This window comes from Plodia interpunctella, chromosome 2, assembly GCF_027563975.2.
Source record: "Plodia interpunctella isolate USDA-ARS_2022_Savannah chromosome 2, ilPloInte3.2, whole genome shotgun sequence".
In the NCBI taxonomy this organism is placed as follows: Eukaryota; Metazoa; Arthropoda; class Insecta; order Lepidoptera; family Pyralidae; genus Plodia; species Plodia interpunctella.
The window spans coordinates 6,797,278-6,818,853 of record NC_071295.1 but is presented as its reverse complement, the minus strand read 5'-3'; the positions used below and the strand labels follow the sequence as shown (position 1 = coordinate 6,818,853).

The following is a 21,576-nucleotide window of genomic DNA, read 5'->3' as shown; positions in this document are numbered from 1 at the left end:
TTGTCAATCTCCAGATTCTAGTTTCTATCTGGCGTTAGGGCCCAGGGTTTTTTAGACAAGGGATACTATAGATATAACATGTGTTCACGCGGCGATCAGAATAACACAGACGGAATCAAGATTGAACGTGTAATGTTGTCACGCAATCCATCAATCCGTGATCGTAATCGTGATCAGAGCTGCATAATCTCGATCCAGATTGACTGTGTAACGGCCGCCTATGGACCTTATGCACCGGAAGGAGAACAACTAATTATTGTGACATCCCAGCCAAAACTGGAAAATATCAAAATATATTTTTTTTGTTATGGCTCCATCGTTCGCCAAAACGCCGCGCACAGGGGCCAAAACGATGACTTTGCCAATGACAAGGTTGATAGAAGTGAAGACACGACGTCACGATGATATTGACGAAAATTACAAAGTTACGAAATCTGTCTTTTCTGTCATACTGATCACATAAGACATGACAATATAAACCTCACAAAATTCCGGAAACTAAAACATGTAGTGCCATCAAAAACTGTAAAATTTTACAAATCATCCATTCATAACATCAATAGAAATGGAATAACAAGTATCAATATCCTTCACGCATCCTCCTAAGTATATTCAAACAGCACTTATAAAAATGGCCACATTATCCAGATCTGTATCATTAAAGTTACTAGATAAAGCTATCTGCAAACTTTCGTTTCGAGGTATATTTGGACATCCTTGTTGGTTTCACACTACTGGTCCAAAACACAGAAAGTATGTGAGTAATTTTTTGCATTATATGACATTGAATTTAAGTAGGTAGTAGTACTTTTTGCAACCATATTTCAAGGTTTTCAAAGCAAACTAAATCTAATGAAATTAATAAATCTGTTGCATTGCATTCATTCCATATGATGGTTCAAATTATGAAAGAAAATAATAAAATTTACGAATGATACTTATTTTAACGCCTTCAGCTACTTATAATTGTACTAAATCACCCTAGTTAGTAAGCATACAGTTGCTGTAGTGATATAGCGATATAATATCGATGGATCCCATAGACAAAAAAAACTATTTCTTTAATTATATTATATAACAATACTTATATTAGGTTTATTATACATAACAGTTAATATATTAGTTTATGACCTAATGTTTAGTGGCTATTTCCATTTAAAAGTAGCATATAATGATAATTAAAAATATGATGATTGTTGGATTATAATAAATCCTATGAAGTCAAAATATCAAATGATTAAAAATTATCAAAATGATTCTTTGTTTTACAGGAGCGTAAATACGGATCGAATATACATTTGCCTGGGAGTGAATGCGTGCAAACACCATTTGAACCTTTGTACTGCATGCCGACCGATGTATTCCGTTGCACACATTTAGAAGTAACTGCTTTTTAAACCTTTATACCTATTCAGAATATGTCTGTCGAGGTTGCTGCCTACCCTGATAGATGTATACTTTGTTTGATAGTTCTTCAACTTCACGGACCAAATTTTGTTATAGATAAGTCTACAATACGATATTTTGCAACTAGTCAAATCAGTTATTTTTTCTAATGTCAAAAACAAAAATGTATATTATGCACAGATATAAAAAAACTTTACAATTATGGAGCTTGTATTACAGTAATATCCTGTGACTTCACAATTTTATAGTTAAAAGAAAAGCAAATAAATAAATTTATAAATAAATTGAGTAATCAATTTAAATTAGAAGTAAGTAGTACCATTAAAACTAGAGTCTAGCGATCCGATTTCTGTGAAGGTATAATTATTTGAATAGGTATTTATGAAAACACATGTGTCGCCACTGAGCGAGAGTTCGAGCTTGATTGATAAGTATTTCTTCGATCAAATTATCGTTTCGGGAGAAAACGTTTTTCACTAACTAAATCGTTACAAATATCTTTGATTTAGGTATCAATCGATTAAGCATACCTACTTTTAATCAAACAATTTTTTATGATGCAAACGGTTAAGTGCGACGAAGTTTTAATCACAAAATCTTCTTCATAGTCGTATTCCTCATGGCTGAGGGTCGTTGTCATTACGTGGAATGAAACACACATAACGACTTTCTTGGCAAACATAACGAAGTTGTTTTCCTTCACCGGAAGTAAATGGTGGTCGATGAAAACTACTACACATGAGTCAGATTGGTATAAAAATATTATTATTATTATTAAATTATTTACATATATTAAAAATTTACGTTTATTGCAGGAAATAGGCCCAAGTCATTGTGCCGGAAAATGCCACACATACAAAAACCCAGAATATTTTACTTATCATCACTTGACATACTATGATATGCACTTTGTCCTACAACCATTTAGAAACCCATCACCACAGACTGGGAGAAAACCATAACCGGAAACTATCTAGTAGTTTTATTGGAGATCAAGGCTTTTTCAAGTTTTAAATATGGCTTTTCAGAGATAATAAAAAATTGTACAAAATTAGTCTTATTTTAATAGTCTATAGTCGCAAAACTCATAAAAAATTAGATCTGGATACGGATTAAAGCTATAACAATATGTACTTCGCGTCAAAAGTACTTTTTTCTCCAATACTGCTATTCTGCAGGTCCCCTGTCAGGTCAAGATGAAACATTTTCTTTTTCAGATTGACCTGGATCTTATCTATATATGTATATTACCTACAAAAATAGTACATATCGTAACTTAATACTTATTTGTAAATATATTTTCACGATTTGTACAGACCATGAAGTACTGTGTCACATATAAGTACTTTTTGTCGGTCGATAGTCCCGATATCTATGGATAAGCCACAGGGAAAAGCACTCTAAAAAACTAAAGGAGACCCGTTGTGAAAAAAAACTACAATACAACAGCAATGACGTGAATTATACAAATACGCCAACAGGCACACAAAACATGTATTGTACAGTATTTTTTTTTATAAAACCCTTAAAATCTAAACATCACATATAATAAGCAAATGAAAATAAAATAGAAACAATATCCATTCGTCCCCTAATTGTAAAGCGAACAATAGAATACCAAATGGCTCATACATTTTTCACAATAACATGGTCTCCATATATCAAGTTTCTGGAGAAAGTTATCTGCACGTTCTTTCACCGCGAATGTGGATATTCTTGCCAGTTCTATGACGCTTCCAGATACACGAACTACGATGTGAGTCAAGGTCAATGGTATTATAATGAAATTAAGTATCATTATCATAAAACAAAGTTGCTTCCCGCTGTCTTTATGTCCTTATGTATGCTTAGATCTTTAAAACTACTTACGCAACGGATTTTAATGTGGGTTTTTTAAAGGAACGATGATGGCATTGGTCAATTAGGGTTTTTTACTACAGTTTCTGATGGAAATGAATCTATTCATTTATGGAACGTATAATATTATCACAGGTGTCATATGTTATTGGGACATAAAATATAGAATTTTAACAACATTTAAATGATTAACTATTGAGTGTACTAATTGCTTCAAAAATATTTTTTTTTGCAGAAACGCAAAAATGGATCGCATATTTCCTTGCCTGGGAAAAAATACGTGACGACACCTTTCGACTCTTTGAACGAATTACCAACTGATGTATTCCGTTGCACTGATCTCGAAGTAAGTAAAATTAGATCAATGAAGGTACTTATTATAAATCCATAATTTCATATTTAACAGAAGGAATTACCCCGATATTTGAGGGACTGTTTTTTTAAACTTTGATAACGATAGGCTTTGATATAATCCTTCGATTTTATAAATGTAAGTATTGAAGTTACTACCTAACTTACGTACCTACATTTTTTGCCTTGATTTGTTACAGGAAATAGGTCCCCCGCCCGGGGCGGGAAAATGCAGAGTATACAAGAATCCGGAATATTTTGCATTCCATAACTTGACTTACTATGATTTGCATCACATCTTACGAAAATTTAGGAATCCATCTATGAAAACCGGACGAAAACCTTAAACCCAAACAACCTAAAACCTTGTCTTTATATTGGACATCTTGGCTTGTTTGTGTTTAAATGGGCACTCATTAGTTACTATGTAAAAGTGTGTAATTTATCCGATAATATTAGCAACAAGTCTAAATATTTGGATAATTCGAACTAGATTTCAGAAATTGGACACTCACGTGTCCGGTGAGTTAAAGTGGGAGTATTGATTTATATTTATTTCGTCATCTGGCCATGCTGAGAATTTTCGCCTGTTCAGTCGGTTACGTTAAACAGATATATTTTTTGTTAAAACTAACTCAACATGAAGTCGAATTTGCTTATGATCAAAAGTATTTTAATACTTTAAAATAGACATTTGCATGGAAAATTACAGCTTGAGTTAAGTGATAACAAAAATATTAAATTAATTTAGTTAATTATGGTAACCATATGAACATGCCTAGAAATCTGCGAATGTGGTAAGTTGACGAAACAAACATTATATCCAATATGATGTCGATTTCAATTAGAGACACATTTTTTAATTCTCTATTTTCATAGATATACCCAAATATTTAACGACTTTATCCGTCACGATGGAGCCATAGCCTGATATTTCACCCTCTATAAAAACAATAAAAAGTGAATCAGAAGGTACATTCAGACTCTTTTATTAGTAGATTTTACACGCCTAAGCAGACTTTTTCGGGCATGACTCACCTTCACACTTCTGTCTCACTGGTGCTGAGCACTGGTTGACGGACGGTAGACACTGGAGCCGTAATTTAACCATCTCAAAATAGTCTCCGCCTAAACCTACCTTGAGGAAGCTTTTTTCCTGACCGTCACTGTCCTGGTGGTATTTAAACAAATATTTTTTAATGAGGTACTTATTATTTATTAATTTCGTCATCATTTTAGAAATATTCTCACGAACTAGTATAGTCACCATACTATTACTTGATTTATACATATATAGGCGTAATAATATGTATGTATGTATTAGTTGATTACCGTGAGAAATAATATATTTTATTGACAAAAATGCATTTGTGCGACAAGCATTCTTATAACACGTTTTTAGCGATTTTTAAAGAACTACTTATTCTATGGAAATTTTGATTTCCCGTGGGATTTGCAAAAAAACAGTAGTAGCAAACTATTTTAGGTGGCGCTAAATGCCAATAAAAAAACTTTGCAATAAAAGCAAATTGCATCCAACTTGAACTTTGCAATAAATCAGCAAAGTTCAAGATGGTGCTGTGTGTATTTTAAATGCACTGTGGATATTTTATTTCAACTATCCTTCTTGAATGGAATTCTTCTAAAATGGGATTTCATTTTAATACGAAAAAAGAAGACAGAAGAAAGAAAAGAAATAACTGTTCCTGAAGGCATTTAAGCGAGCGAAGCCGTGGGTAAACAGCGTGTATTTTATACCCCCTTAATTCCTCATAGACCAAAACCAATAAAACGTTACCACAACATAATAGTGATATATCTATGTTTTTAGAGTATGTAGTTGTATGTAGGTTATTTAGATTTAGAAAGGCCCTCCCCCCGTGCGATAGATTAGGCTGGACCCGCGCGTGGTACCTTTCTAAATCTATGTATTTTATATTTTGACGACCTCGGTGGCGCAGTGGTAAGGTTCTAGCGACTGAACCGAGAGGTCCCGGGTTCGATCCCCGGTCGGGTCATGATGGAAAATGATCTTTTTCTGATTGGCCCGGGTCTTGGATGTTTATCTATATATGTATTTGTTATAAAATATAGTATCGTTGAGTTAGTATCCCATAACACAAGTGTCGAACTTACTTTGGGGCTAGCTCAATCTGTGTGATTTGTCCTAATATATTTATTTATTATTTTATTTATTTATTTATGTATTAGGCCTTTATCATGGAATTAGTAGGTACCACGGAGGACCTACTAATTCCATACTTACTAAATCCATGGATAATGTTCTAATATATCTGTGGGTGTCGGGTATTTTTTTCTTTTTTGTTGATCCATGTAGTACATGATTTGTGTTGTGTTCTGATGCACCAGTAATAAATAGCAGCCATTAATGTGTTGTTGCGACTTAACGTAATTTTTTTATACGACTATACAGTTGTACAAAAAAATTATTAGGGTATCCTAAATAAAAACCATTAATGTGTAAGGGAACTCATAGGTTTCATTCCCAATTTCTAATTTTATAATTAAAATATAAAAAGTATGAATTGACTGTTCTGCGGTACTTCTGTGCATGATGTAACTCCGTGTGACAGATATTCTGTACATCAAAATCAGCAAAGTAATAAGAAAATTGGCACATAACACAAAATTATTATAAAATAATTATTCATAATCTATATTATGTAAATTGCAAGTAAAAATGAAAATTGAAATCTGCAACCATCAATCCTTAATAATAAGACAATGAATTTAATTAAATTAGAGTAACCGCCATTTGAGATATGATTTTTCATGAAAAGCGGGTATGAAATTGGTTGGATATGCTCTCTGTTATCAGATCCGGTCGTGCAATTGCTAATTTGCCTAAAAAGACGCTAGAATCATCTCCACTGCGGCCAATCCAAAAAAAAGTTATGACTACTTCTACTACCAAAGGTCGCTCCGACATGTACGACGTAAGTAGAATAACGACATCATTTTCAGCATTAGTTCTTATTAGTCCACTGCTGGGCTTATCAGCATAGGCTGCTGCATAGGCTTCTCTTTTTCACTTCACTTGCTTCCGTCAGTCTTCTCTATCGCTATCTATGGAAGTAGGTCATAGTGGTTAATTTTGTGATATAAATGATGTCTATGAACAATAGCATGTTTGTTCATGGGTACTTTACCTCCCATTTGCTTGCTCTTCTTCTTTTTATCGTACTCTACTTTGATCAAGAGCTATCTATGTAATATATATACTATCTTATTATGGTATTATTATTATTATTTCTACAATTCTACTTGGGGTAAAAATACATTTTATTATGTATATTATGTATGTTGGTTTTTAACTGTATAACTTTCGAATCGTTGGTCTGATTTTGATGAAATTTATGTAGGATCTGTCAATAGAATTTTTAAGTTCGTAGGGCAACAAAATAGGTCAAGTAGTTTTTTAAATATTCACAATTTTGTAAAAAATATTGTATTCGCGAGGTCTAAGTTCGCGGCGAACAACTAGTTATACATGGAATAATAATAATGTGCAGCTACAAATGGTTTAAAGTTTTTATTTCTTTTTTAGACTAGAAAGTATAGTCCCTGTTTACCAAAATTCGATACGATGACATGTTTCGAACCCCTACCGAATATTCCGACTGGTGTATTCAGATGCACGACTGGCGAAGACGTAAGTAAAACCGAGAAATTCATTATGTTGTAGGTTGGAATATGTATGCATGTTTTTACTAATGAGATCTATTGAGAGATATATGGCTTTTGCAATGGTCGGTCACGGGATGGGTGACCCAAAATGGACTATATGGGCCCATCTGTGCTTGAGTGAGGAGGCACTCCAACAGAACAAACATACAAAAATCGCTATGATGTTTAATTTTGTAATAAAAATTGTTCTTGTTTCAGAGATTGGGCCCTTGCGCTTCCAAATGTTGGTATTACAAAAATCCAGAATACTTTTGCTTCCACGATATGACATTTTTCGACTTCCACTTGATCTTGAGAGGTTGTCGTATGCCTTCTCCAAAAACCGGCAGAAAACCGTGAGGAAAGCCGAGACAGCTCAACGCTCAATTTTACATTATTTTGTGTGTAAGATCAAATTTACATTTATGTGACTGTACACAGATAGTGTAAAATTACTGTTTGTAGAGGTACATCTTCTTGGAAATCAATGTCATATTGTGTGACATGTCTCTTGAATTCTCGTCTTGCGCACTTTTCGCAAACACTCACACAAAAGCAAAACTGAGCGTTCAAGCTGATCAGTGTAAATATGTATGCTAAAGAATCTTGTTTATGAAAACAGTAAATAGTTTAGAAAAACATTGAAAATTGCTATGTTTATACTTTTAACACAACCTATTATAGAAAGAAGAATTAGTAGATTTGTGCAATTTTGTATGATGTTATGTATTTCTAACGAAAAAAAAACTCTTAACAACTAGTTATATCGAGGCTACGGACCGTGAAATTCAATGATGCTATTCTAAAGCGGTACTGATAGATGACGTCTTGGAGTAATTAGCATCGCGATATTGCATTTGTTGCGGTATGTTGCGCGCTGGCGAGATGAGGCGGCAGTTGACAGGTTGTGGTAAACATTCAATGGATTTACTGCTTTTCTCTCATGCATCATTAAACGGTACACTGCTACTAGTATTATTGTAGTATTGTTTTAGAAATTAACTTGTGACATTCTGGTATAGCGATTAACATAAGTTGTTATTAACATATACGTTAAATGGTATGTTTATAAGTTACATTAGTCTACGTTCAGTCGACAGCACACTGATAAATTCACGGTTATTACTGCATCATATAAAGAAGAAAAGAACAGCAGCCTAAAAGACAACCTGATATACAGTTGACTGAATACAGAGCGGTGACCTGTCCCTGAAGTAGCTTACATAAAGGAGTCGGCGCGCTGAGTTCTCTAAGAAAAAGTTACTTTAGAATTTTTGATTTATTAGAATTATTTAATAAAGTAAAGCTCAGATAAGAAAGTTGGAACAGACAAGCGGTTATTATGTAAAAATTAGCTTTATAAAAAGGAAACAATCAAGTAAAACTGAAGTCCAAACAAGGTTTAAACAATAAGACATTATCAAGTAATTACCGTCACGCATATAACTCCACTACAATACAGATAGCTACAATTTTTTTTCTGCAATACAATACATTCACATAACCCCACTCAGACGTCAACATGTCTAGGAAAACAAACAGTTTGTATTTTATCACCATAATATGGCGATAATTTTATTTAGTCACTGTGAAAGAGCACATAATTCATCATTTACATTCATTAGTAAAAAGCAAAAAATAATTAAGTAAAGAGCTGAAGAATGCCTCGTCTCGTCGCTCGTTTTGAGAAGTTGTTATTGACTAGAAGGTTCCAAATCCAATAGTCATGTGCTTTATTTGTATACCTACTCTTTCTCTCATCTCCGCATATTACCTGTTTCGTTCGGGGCTGTGACGCCGCTAATCCTTCAACGTAAACTTAAAATTTTGAAGATTAGGTTGTAATTTTACAACCAGCCGGCTGCCTGAAGTCAACCCTCCTTATGAATGCTATGGTTGCCTGTCAGCTGCCTAGGCTTTATTTATATCCTATGCCTGGCTAATATTCAATAACTATACCTATACCCACTTACAGACTATAAATGACTACATACCTATTTACCTTAACGCTAGGTAGGTACTGTTTTCAGTCCCGAATGACAAAAAATATATAGTATAAATAGTGAGTGTAAACACAGCCTCAAGTGATCAAATTTATTTCAAAAATAAATTATTGTTTCGAAATTCTTACACTATATTTTATTGTTATATAGGAAATGTAGGTTATGTAAAATTGTTTGCCAAAGAAAACTAAGATATTTGAAATAAACTTTCACCCAAAATTAAGAGAATAATGCAGTTATCAAGCCATTGGATTCGGCTTTACACCATTTTGACGTTCCGACGTAACTGACTAATTGCAATTTGTCGGTAGACTTCCACCAAATTATTTTATTTCAGACTTAAGAATTCAAGTATTGGACTAAATTAGCAGCAACCCATGCTGTTACACGCGGACATCAGACTTTTTGACCAAATTCTACGAAAATTGCGTACTTTCGGGATAAGGTCACCTTCGATTTCGGTATTACGATAATCGCTATTCCAATAAAGGTACATAGCCTAAATTGCTTTTGTACCAATTTTCATCGAAATCAAGGACAGTAGTATTTGAGTTTTTTCATTGTACAGATATACAAATCTCTCTAAACAACACAGATATTGATAAAGGTTATGATATTATGACACAGCGAAATTCGTTGATGTCGCATAGCCTCAACTTACTGCGATTAGGGTGGACATGAATGACTAACGACGGCGATTTGTTTTGTGACCATAAATAGCTGTCTAGACCGAAACTAATGTGAGGTAATGATATTGCGCAGGTGCTTGTACGTTAGAAAACTGAGAAAGTGGTTGTTTAGAAATTTTTGATTATCCGAATACATATGATTTGTGCGTCTCGTTACCCAAGTCCTGAAAGCTGAAAGTGCATCATCATCGTCATTAAGTTCGGACTTTGGGTCTTCAGACACATAGGCCTCCTCCATGACTCCCTGTCTCCATTCTTTCTCATGTTATAACCGACATGCTTCGGGATAGCGCCCACGTATCTCTCTGTTGGTAAGTGCATAGAAGTCCGAAATCTTCTTTTAGATAATTTCCCACACATGGCAGCGTCGGCACAATACCTGTGCCAATTTGTTCTGTCACTTGCGATTTAAATCGTTACTTGCCTTCTTATTCATACTATACTTGACACACTCCATCGACTTCTTTGGTCTTCTTCGAGAAGAATATTCGATCAGGATTTTCTGATACAATTTTTTTAAGAACCTCAGAAAAGTTAACGCGAAAATAAAACTTTATATTTTTCTGTTCAGTATATTAAATTCATTTGCAAGATTTCATAATAAACTCAAAGCAATCCAATCTGTAAACTAAAACAATAGCAATACAACAATCATTTTCAGGTGGTTTCAATGGCAGCTAAAACGGTGTGATATTTTACTACAATAACTACCTACAACTAGCTACATTTCTCCCGGCGAAGGTATTGGTCTATTCTAAAGTGTGGGTTCTGCTATAAGTAAGTAGTGGTAATAGCTTCTACGAAATTGCTGCCTTTGGCGAGTTTCTCGTACCCTTTCTATTGTAATGTGTGTGTCTTCTGGAAATAATTTTACTATATCTATGGCCTTATTAAGGAAAAGATCAAAATATATGGAGAGACGATTTTGATACTTTTCTGATTAGTTAAACATGGCTTTGTATAAAGACAATTAGAAACCTTTGTCCCAGCAGTGAGAAAAAAAGACAGATATCTACAGCGCGAAGCCTCGAAGCTTCAAAAGACTCAGAATACAGATCTGCAAAGAGGTTGAATTACGACAAGTAAATCATGTAATGGGTACAAGGTCTTAATTTTTTTTATATAATAAGACAATGCTAAACAATATAGCATGGGAAAAAATGCGATAGTGTAATTATTATGTAAGTTAATTTTAATTAACGTGTATTACTAGAATATCTATTACATGCGTAGAACTAACACCTATAGCTTAAATTAACTATATTTTTCGAGTGTGACATGCATCTGACATGACTTTTACGATTACATACTGCGTTTAGTAGCAAGTAATCACATACACACTAATGAATGAAACTGTCAACCAATGTGCCGGTTTCCTCACGGTAAGATCAAATGATCTTTAGTATATCAAGATCAAGTGTTAATAAAGTATATTCACATATCAATTTAAATAAATAATACATAATGGAAGTACGTAATTTTCATTGCACGTAGTTAGTTATTCCAAGTCCTAAACTTTTTTAACTATTAAGGCTGTTCGTGCGCGTTCTACACTCATAACTCTTTGCGCGTGGGCAAGCAGTGGTGCCAGTGACTCAGTGACAGTGGAAATTTGTTTAAAGATGAAGGTGACAGGCCAAACTTGTTATAGCTGTATGAGGATATTTTATAGCTGTGTCCTCTAGTTGCTGTATTGATATAATTACTCATTTGTTCATTGTTTGTTCGATCTCTCCAAATGATTTTTTATATGAAAAGATTAAGCCTGTCTGTAGTAGTTGTCGATAGTTAATTAACTTGGGTCCATGAAACAACCTCCCCCACTCCAATTAGGATGAGATGATGAATCACAAAATTAGAGCATGAAATATTTCCCATAGAATTTTGTAGTCGCTTTGTTAAAAATGACGTAAGTACTTTCGTTTCATAAAACTTCACTGATTTTCGTTATTAGATAACCAAAACTTATTTGATGCATAATAGTGCAAAAAAACTTAAATGTGGGAATTAATTAACGTAAATTAATACCTAGTCATCACTAAGTGTGATGATGTTATTGATAACTTGACTGAGCAATACGAATGATATTAATTAATTTAATTACGTACTAAAAATATAACATCGTGCTTTTCAGCAATATATTGGAATAAATCTTAAATACAAAGAAATTCATTGCGTATTTTCGTACACGCACGTCTTGTTATTTACACAAACAAGCATTACAGACTGCTGTTAATTTGAAAATAACTTTCTTCCTTGGAATATGTACCTATTGAATAGAGTTAACAACTCAATATTTTCTATTCAAGTTAGAGGAACTTGTAACTAGGTAAGCAGTGCCAAAAATATACATATCTATTTACAGTTGTTTGTCATATTTACCTGAATAAAGCTATGGCAAATTAAATTTATTTCAAAGAATTCATTGATAGAACTTGTGTCTGCTTAGCAATGATTTTAAAATCAGTGATCATTTTCATTTGGATAAAATCTTAGCAGTTTCATTGCGTGCCATGATGCGTGATTCTATCTATGTAACAAGATAATTATCTTATCGAATGAACCTTTCTTTTCTTGTACCGAAATCCAAAGTTTCGTAACAAAGTCACGCACCCTTTGAATGTCGAAATTCAATAACAGTTTTGAGATTGAAATGTGAACATCGTTTTTCCCACGTGGATGCATTTACTATGTTGTTGCTCGCAAGTTTATCCGTAAATAAACAAGGGAGATAAGGTTATCTGGCCGGTATCTGAGCAGTTCTCGGTGGGTGGGGGCAGGTCCCGTTGCCGCAGGCCGCGTGCACACAGCTGATTTCACATGTGGCTTGGCTGCCTATCGCGCGCTCGCTCCGCGCTGCCTTTACGTGAAAATGCCGGCAACTATCGGATTGTTCCAATGAAGTGCATGTGATTATTTTCTCATTTTTAAATTGAGACATCGAACTCATTTACTGACGAGAACTTTGGATACCGCTCTACACGATATTCTTTTATAGCGGGTAAGTTATATTGAAATGATGTTGTGATTGTTATTAGATCCGAAATTTACGTTTAATAAAAATCATAGCAAAGTCTCACGAGCAATGATATAATTTTCATTAAAAATAAAGACTCTATAAACTTATATAACTTAAGAAATGTGATTTGTGGTTAGCTATGCACGCTAAATAGCATGTTTAGCATAAAGGTAAAAAAGGTGTTACATAGTAGGTACGAAAACAGCACTTATTTTCTAAGTAGGCACTAACAGGAACGAGAATTTTCTTGAACATTAATAGCAACAGCCGCTTGTCGCTGCGCTTCGTGTAATGTCAGTAGAAAATAAAGATTATATATCGTGAAGATGACCACATAATTTTCAAACACGGCAATATTCCGATGATCTAATTCACGACCTTGACTCCGGCGCTGATTGCAAAAACGTTGCATCGTCCGCAGCCTGCAGCACGTATGTACATTCGCATAAAAGACGATTGCCGTTAGGAGTTACAACTCCTATTGCATTGCATCTAGTGCATCCACCGAAGCGAAGCACTTCGCTACTAAATATCATTTTGAGACCAAAATTACATTATTTTGTTCCTCGTTTACAAATTATTTCATTTACGCAGATTTAAAAATCCATATTTATGGACATTTTGAGTTAATTTATTTAATATAAAAGGAACTATTTTCATTTAAGTATATTTTTATAAAATGATGCTACAATTATTAATTGTAATCAAAACCAAGCAAGTACCTACCTACTTATATCCTTATCATTCGTAATCGCAACCATAGTTCATTGAATACTTATTGAATTGATAAAATTGGTGCATTGGTTGTCGGTATTACTGTAAAAATATATACTCATTTAAATAAATAACAAATGGAGGATTTTAGAAGTCTGTTCATGATTTATTATAGGTACAAAAATGAAATGAAGCGATGGCCTTCCGTCTGTGATTGAAAGGCCTAGGTTCGAATCCTACTCGTGCCACATGAGTTTGTATACTATATCAATAATATTGCATTGGATGTCTCTCTATGGACATTCAGAGGCAAGCTTTTTCTACAGCTTCACCTGTCACCTGTCATAATATTATACACACAATAATAAGCTATGCTCACGCTGGTATGATAACTTCTGTAAATACAAAATTTCATCGAATCAATTTTGATGATTTAAATGGTTTCTGCGTACTAAAATGATTTTATAATATTTGTTTTATGGGCTTATCTTTCACTTCTGTTGTCAATTTTATTAAATACAAATAGATGATGATGAATTAATATTTTTTCAGATTCTTAGTAAAATATTAAACTACTTTTACCCGCACCTTCGCCCGCGTTTATTTCATAACTTAATATTGTGAATATCTCGTGTTCAAAGCAACGTATCGCGATGAAACCTATACCAGATTTTAAGCTAAACCATTCACTATCCAACTGTGAAAACTGCATCAAATTAAATTTGGCAGTTTTTGCGTGATGCGCGAACAAACAGATAGACATAAATTCGAAAACAAAATTGTCCTTACAACCTTACAACCTTATCTCCTATGCACATATATACTCGTAGCTTTTATTATATGCATAGGTTATGATTATAAAAAATTAAATTATTTGCTTAGGAATTCTACTCCTCTTCACAATATTTCCTTCTAACGAAGGTCGTAGGTATGTCACTTGGTTAGGAATTGTTATTGAAATAACTAAATACTATATGAAAAATAAACTACGTAACCTTGGATCTGAATACAATAGACGTTAGGTATACAAACCAACCATGTTGATAAGCATCAGTCATCATAAAAATTGCTATGATGGCGTTATTTATTTATTTAATTAAAACATATGAGTGCGTTTGATCTCAATCTAGACTGATGAGAACAAAGAGGAAGTCTAGGGTATACATAACTGAAGCCTTTTTGTTTTACTATTTCTATATTAACATTAACAACCAAAGCCGTTTTTCACTAGATCCTCTTTTCAATGATCCTATATTAATGTTAACACAGGGACGCCATGAAAATATTAATCATATGATTATGAGATTATTAACACTTTATTGTACCTAGACACCGCATAGAGTTAGCAAGTATGCTATGGTATTTTTTTTTTAATTGGTGCCCTAAGGAAATTCAAAGTTCATTTGAGTCAAGCAAATGTTTGGCGGACTTTTGTATTCGGTGGGAGAATATTTTTTTCTGATTATTATTAAATACTTGTATTAATGTATGGGTGTGTTAGATATACAATGTATTTCCAAAATAATTTATCATTTATTTTTGTACTAGCTTTTGCCTGCGGCTTCACCCTCGTGAATTTCCCACGGGAACCTTTATTTTTCCAGGATGAAAGGTAGAAGAAAGACTTAGAGTAAGTCCTTCTCCGTACTTAAAACTATGTTTATGCAAACTTTTAAGAAGATTGGTTAAGCAGATAAAGTGTGAAGAAGTAATTAACAAACCTAATTTTCAGCCTATACCTAGTATATAGATATCAGTATGATTTTCACGTGTTGGCTCGGATCACTAAACTCGCACGTTCCGATCCACCGCTCATCTCGTTTTTGCAACACGCCACTCCATACGTGGGAGTCGCTGCATTTTGCACGATTGTGGTGCTGTTTTCACATGATTTCCTATAGAACACCCACGGTTTTGCACCGCTTAATATCTTATCTGACCCGGATATAGCGCTTGATTTGCTATTCTTACAATACAATAATGCTCTCTTACACAGTATGATGATAGGTATGCTTCAAAAACATTATTCATTCATCTTTTTTTTCATTATCATTTCATCTTTGTAGCTTTAACTGAGAAAACAAAAATTGTGTGTTTATTTTTTTCACAGTACTTAATTAGGAAATAACTTCATTCTCCATCATTTTTTTTCTTTCAAATTTGTACTTATTTACTTTTAAGCAGAAAATAGGTAATATGGATATTTTGTAAAAAGCACTGTCTTTTAAAAATTATTTGTAGTTAACCGTGAACACTTCTTTTGGCAATCATCTCGCTGCATCACAAAATTGCGCCGTGCAAACCAACTAGGTATGAATCACACTTTCTTATATTTATCTTCCTAAAAATAACAATTTATTTACTCAAACGCAACAAAGCATTAGGGACACTGAGAAGCGGCTCTTCCGCATCTAATGGTTGGACACTGCTCAATCATCACAAAGTAATACGAATACAGAAATATAGTTAGTTTAAACATCCACTGTATATTTTCTAATATAAAAGATAGCAGCCCGTCCCGGCTTCGCTCGAGTAAAACCACGAGTAAAACCATTTTAAGTTTTTCTCAGAAATCACCCTATATAGATAATCAGACTTTGTACTTCTTTGGGGGTCGAATTTTGAAAATTCCTTTCTTACCTGAGCACTACATAATAACCTAAAGCTACTGACCAAATTTCGCGTTTATAGCTTCTATGGATTAGGCTGGGCGTTGATTAGTAAAAAACGCTTGTTCTTTTATATAAATAGATTTGATGTGATCATAATATATTAGAATAGTTATTTAAAAAACTCATTAGCACATATTTATTTAAATACTTTTAAGCCTACATAGAGATTAGGTACCTACTACAGAAAAATTAAATAATTCTAATGGATACTGTCACCTCCAAACTTTTCATCCTATATCATTAGATGCAATGTAAAATGATAGGAATTGTTTCATACCTCTATGTCATTAATTCGGACATTGGTCGCGGTCGGAAAGTGTTCCGCCATCGACACTTCACGGCAGTTGTCAATCAGAGCGGATGGCCGATGCGCCCGCGCCTACTATTGCACGATATCGGCCCCGTTACTGACAGTTTCACTGTTACAGATAATGTAGACAATTCGGATATTGTTCTAAATAAATAACAGCTCTATCTGTATCACCATTGTATTTTTCCGACGAAATGTACCAATTTCGATCATGCATTTTCATTATTTTATATTGTCGTAAATTTCCCACGGGAACAGATTATATTTGTAAATAATTTATTCCAAATATTGCATCTCACCGTAAATATACTCATTGCGATATCAGCATAGATTTTCTAATCTTAGATTAGTTAATCTATTGTGTAATCAGTTAAAAAAATAGATGAGATGACAAATTGATTATTGATGATTTAAGCCGATTACAATAGAGATCAACACATTATTTCTTTTGTTATTTATACTTAAACATATCAGTAATTATATGTTTAAGTTATAATGATGAATACCACACGACTTTCTTTAATATAAAGCACGCGAGTACTAGAATGCGAGTCGTGATTTTAATTCAAAGTGGCATATTCTTTGGAATCATAACTGTGAGAGTCTGTGATGAAGGTTTGGCGTGCGACTGTTTTCCCCGAATTAAGGGTAATGTCGGTTCCCACGTGACTATTACTGTTACACGTGCGTAATGATCTGCTTTCATTTCGGCGTTCTCATTGAAACGCCAATAAAGTCATTAACTTGTGTACTTAACTAAACATTTATATGAAAATATAAGCACCGATCTTAAAAGTCTCTGCAGACTTTCAATGTGACTTTCAATAAAATGGAGGATAAACTGAATTATCATGAATGATTTATTTTGAAATTATCGGAGGAGACCCGGCGCACCGTGTAACTATTAAAATAGAATACACTAGTGATGTTTGTTTGCGTCCAATATATGTCTTGAGCTATTTTTCAATTAAAAGAGCAATTTAAGAGAATTACGAGAATTACCTCAAAGAAATGAAAGAAAATTAAATCCTCAAAGAAATTGAGATATTCAGCTGAGCAATCGATTGTCGATGATTTATCTCTTTCTCTCATCTGAACGCTTTCCGGTTGACTCCGCCGTGACAGAACGTAGCGAAGGGTTCGCTTTCCTGTGGCTAAACGGGGTGTTGGAGGAGACAAGTTTTCACCCTCACCTCGCATGTTAGTAGTCAAAATATCAGATAGCGTCCTTGGCGATATTAACTCAGCACTTATCGGGTTTGCCCCTTCTACGAGGGCGAGACGGAAGCGGCATGGCCAGACATTTGTTTCCTACGTAATTTGCTTTGGTTTACGCAAACATGGCTGTATCAGCAAAGACGGCATTCCTGGGGTTTTATTGCTATATAACGGAGTGTTAAATGCAATCATTTTAAAGAATTATAGTTGTTTTAAACGATGAGTATGCTTCTAATGTAACTTGTAATTTAATAAAGTTTTAACGTGAATTAAGTGACCAAAGTGGGCAGTGAGCAGTATAACCGATTGGACGGTTTTGTCACTTCTGTATAATCGTACAACTACTAAGTAGGTAATTATTTGATATAGGTAATCATTTGATGGACGTACGCATCATGTAGATATTTTACTATGTTTGTATAAAATTTAGCATTCAATGAAATAATATTTATAAGCTATCTTTACGCACTAAACAAACAAATACTTGTTTGATAGTTCCCACACAAATAGAAAAAATCATTAATTATATTGTCCCATTGTGTTATATCATCGCGACAATTATGCAATACAGCAAGTTATTTAATATGGCCATTACCAGTGGCAAGCGTGACAATGTGTATTTTAATTATAGTGCAAAAACACATGATATTTTGCAAGGATTACAAAGCTAAATACTGAAGTGTCTAATATTTTTTCATTAAATAGATTAGGGTTAGGAGGGTAGTCGGCCCCTTTTTAGGACAGAGGACCACTGTCTCCTACTAAAATATTATGGGTGTATATTATTAAATAATTAGTCTTAACAGAAAAAGGCAACATGGTTGTACTCTGATAGAAGTGAAAATAACATGAATTCCAACAGAACAATTAATGAAGTGTAATTCAGAATAAATTGATTTTACGTATAGTTCATATTAATATGAGTTCTAATTATATAAAAAATAGAAAATCCTAACCCTTATCTGTAAGAGCATAGCACGTAAAGGTTGTGTCTGAGTCGTCAGTCATTATGGTTACATATCTCGATGTAACATGAGCAATACTACGCTACACCCAGAAGCAATCACCGTGGTTACGTTTGTACAGTCAACAGCAGATCAAGCTACCCAAAATCATTGCAAATTAACCTTTATTACCATTGCTTAGAGGTAATACAGGGCTAGATTATACATAGTCGATTGTACGTGTCACTATAAAATAGTTTTATTTTACTTCCGAGTGGTATTGGTCATTGTTTGTCGTGTCATGTGCAGAAGCATGAAAAACGCACGCATAGAAATACGTTATTTGATTTTCAAAATTTTATAATCAGTAAAATAAAGGTTTGAAAATAAAATGGCGGTGCCACTTTATATTTATAACAAACTATAAATGTTGGCACAATAAACTATATTTACTGAAATATATTAAAGCATTTTATGTAATGTACATATAAATAAAACTATCAACCTGGAACAGAATATTTTAATCTGACAAAAGTAGATAGAACGCAATCAAAGAAAAAGTAAAGAAACTCTTTACATATCCCACATTTACGTATACTTCCATATTATATTTAGTTTCATTTTCTTAAGTACTTACTAAACTATACATGTACTTCCCATAAGTTTTTCAACCTTTAGAAAATTTAAAATAAGTCGTTTGCGGTGACAGTAAGTAATGTTAAAGTAATATCTTCGTAATCGTTATGAACATCAAACTCCGCGATTAATGTTAAACTCCGCGATTACCTTTTCCATGGGATATAGACAAATAAGGAAGATATACAAATAAATATTACGGAATCGTTCATAATGACATTATTATTGAATCTAAAAAATAAAGTATTATAAAAACTTGAACTGGAGTAAAATATTGAATCGTTGCAGAATATCGATTCTGAAATCCAAAAATCATAATATTTTTTTTCAAAATCGGCCATGACTTCCTTTTCTATTCAAATAAACAATAATAAAAAAACCTATAGCCGGTTGACTGTAAGGTTGCCGCTGTACGTATAATTTTGTACAATAAAGATGTTACTTACTACTTATTTCTAACAAACAAACAAAATAGTCTTTATTTTACTAATAAATGTGGATATTTATTATATTCAATGTTTGTGAAGTCACTTCTATACGGCTTACACCAAGCCTACCTCAGTTATTTCCACTACGCCTTGCTTTAATTTGCAACTTCTTTAAAATATCACACCACACCACGCTTCGCTTTCGTATTCCAATTCTGGACGAAATGGTTACCTCATTCCGTCACTAAATTCGCCCATCTATAAATTTCGTAACCTACATACGTGTCCAGCCCGAGACTGGACAAAAAATAAATCCCTATCAATAAAATAATATATCAATGTTCTGATTTCTAAACATGGCACCTATAGAAACTGTATGTACGAGTACCAAGGTTTTGCAACTTGGAACGGATGAGTGGCGTACACGCACTGAATACATCGGATGCAGAACAATAAGTGTACAACTATTGGACTACGGCTGTCACTGGTGTGGTTTTACCATTTAGAATCGAACTGTCAGATTCTGAGCTTGCAAGACTATTCTAATCCAATCGTCCAATGTGGTCAACATTATGACTAATGACGTCAAAAATTTAAAGTCTACTTTCAAAGCACAGTTGAAGAAAATTAGCATAACGGCGCATTAAATTTCACTGAAGCCTTTTTTCTCCAAATACCTAGAATATTATTTGGATACCAATAAATATTCTGGATGCACTGTAATTAGGAGCAATTTATACCAAAAACTCCGCTAAAATCTTTACGTGCTTTGTACTCTTCAATATAGGTACCGTATCGTTACGCCAATGCAATTAAACAATGGCATGTTGCACCATATGTTGTTATGTAACGGATTTATTTAAATTATTACTATATCATATTATAATACCTAGGTTTTTAATAAGTCACAGTATAGTTCTTCACTCATCTCTTATTATTTTTATATTTATAGAAAGTTTATAACAACTCGAATTAACATAAAGACACCTATTTGCCGCTAGCTATAATAGCAAACCATGTCTTTTTCTATATATAAGTGGATACTTACTGTTACTTACCTAGTGAGTGAGTTTTATTTATATTTAATCGTAAAACTTGAAACGCTAACGATTTTACGTTTTCGAAGATAAATTAAAATTTGGCTGTGAATTGGCTCTCTACGTACTCGTAGGTCTTATTGAATCATCATCAATGGTTTTTTTTTATTAAAAAATAAATTTAATTTCATAAGAAAGGTTCGTGCTAAATGTCATTTATATTATGTAGTTATATCTTGGATCATTCAAATTGAAAGAAATTGTTATTTTAGGATTTTTTATTTATTTGATCAGACTTAAATTTCAAAGGTGATAAGATGAAATTGATTTTACCATGGTTTTCACGTGATCAGTATTGTAATCACACGTTTCGCAAACTGATGGCTAGGGATTAGCCTTGCTCGTGACATTGGCGGCCTTGCAATGTCGCGTGTTCTTTTAATTAGGATACCTTTCAAGTGTAAAATAAGGTCGGCCATATTTTTATAGACTCTTGAAATTCTATACAAAATGATTAATCACCTCTACCGTCAATGTCGCTGTGTCTTAAATATTTAATTCTGATCCTATAATCCTACTAATAATTTTATTGCGAAAGCATTTT

At 33.5% G+C, this 21,576-nt stretch overlaps 2 protein-coding genes and 2 long non-coding RNA genes across 10 annotated transcripts in view; all 4 read left to right on the top strand.

Annotated features, from left to right (window-relative positions):
• Window positions 1-52: 52 nt before the first annotated feature.
• Window positions 53-2,445, top strand: LOC128677189 (uncharacterized). Of its 2 annotated transcripts, XR_010370181.1 has the most exons (3): window positions 160-757; window positions 1,272-1,382; window positions 2,223-2,445. It is a non-coding gene; the product is annotated as an uncharacterized LOC128677189 (long non-coding RNA). The 2 variants fall into 2 exon arrangements; XR_010370180.1 differs by lacking the exon at window positions 2,223-2,445 and having other exon boundaries at window positions 53-757; window positions 1,272-1,691.
• A 395-nt stretch (window positions 2,446-2,840) lies between these two features.
• On the top strand, window positions 2,841-4,584 carry LOC128676881 (uncharacterized). Its single transcript, XR_010370167.1, has 3 exons — window positions 2,841-3,163; window positions 3,500-3,610; window positions 3,816-4,584. It is a non-coding gene; the product is annotated as an uncharacterized LOC128676881 (long non-coding RNA).
• Window positions 4,585-6,222: 1,638 nt separating this feature from the next.
• On the top strand, window positions 6,223-11,447 carry LOC128680655 (uncharacterized). The gene is made up of 3 exons (XM_053763955.2): window positions 6,223-6,572; window positions 7,184-7,288; window positions 7,522-11,447. Exons 1-3 carry the CDS (start codon window positions 6,438-6,440, stop codon window positions 7,660-7,662), a joined length of 381 nt encoding a protein of 126 aa, XP_053619930.1. The 5' UTR covers window positions 6,223-6,437; the 3' UTR covers window positions 7,663-11,447.
• Window positions 11,448-12,797: 1,350 nt separating this feature from the next.
• LOC128676478 (myosin-IIIb-like) overlaps window positions 12,798-21,576 on the top strand; it is a 32,117-nt gene continuing 23,338 nt past the window's right edge. For all 6 annotated transcript variants that reach the window (XR_008405420.2, XR_008405419.2, XM_053756621.2 and 3 more), the window contains exon 1: window positions 12,798-12,995. The gene's annotated coding sequence lies outside the window, so the exon portion shown is untranslated. The remainder of the gene's footprint in view (window positions 12,996-21,576) is intronic.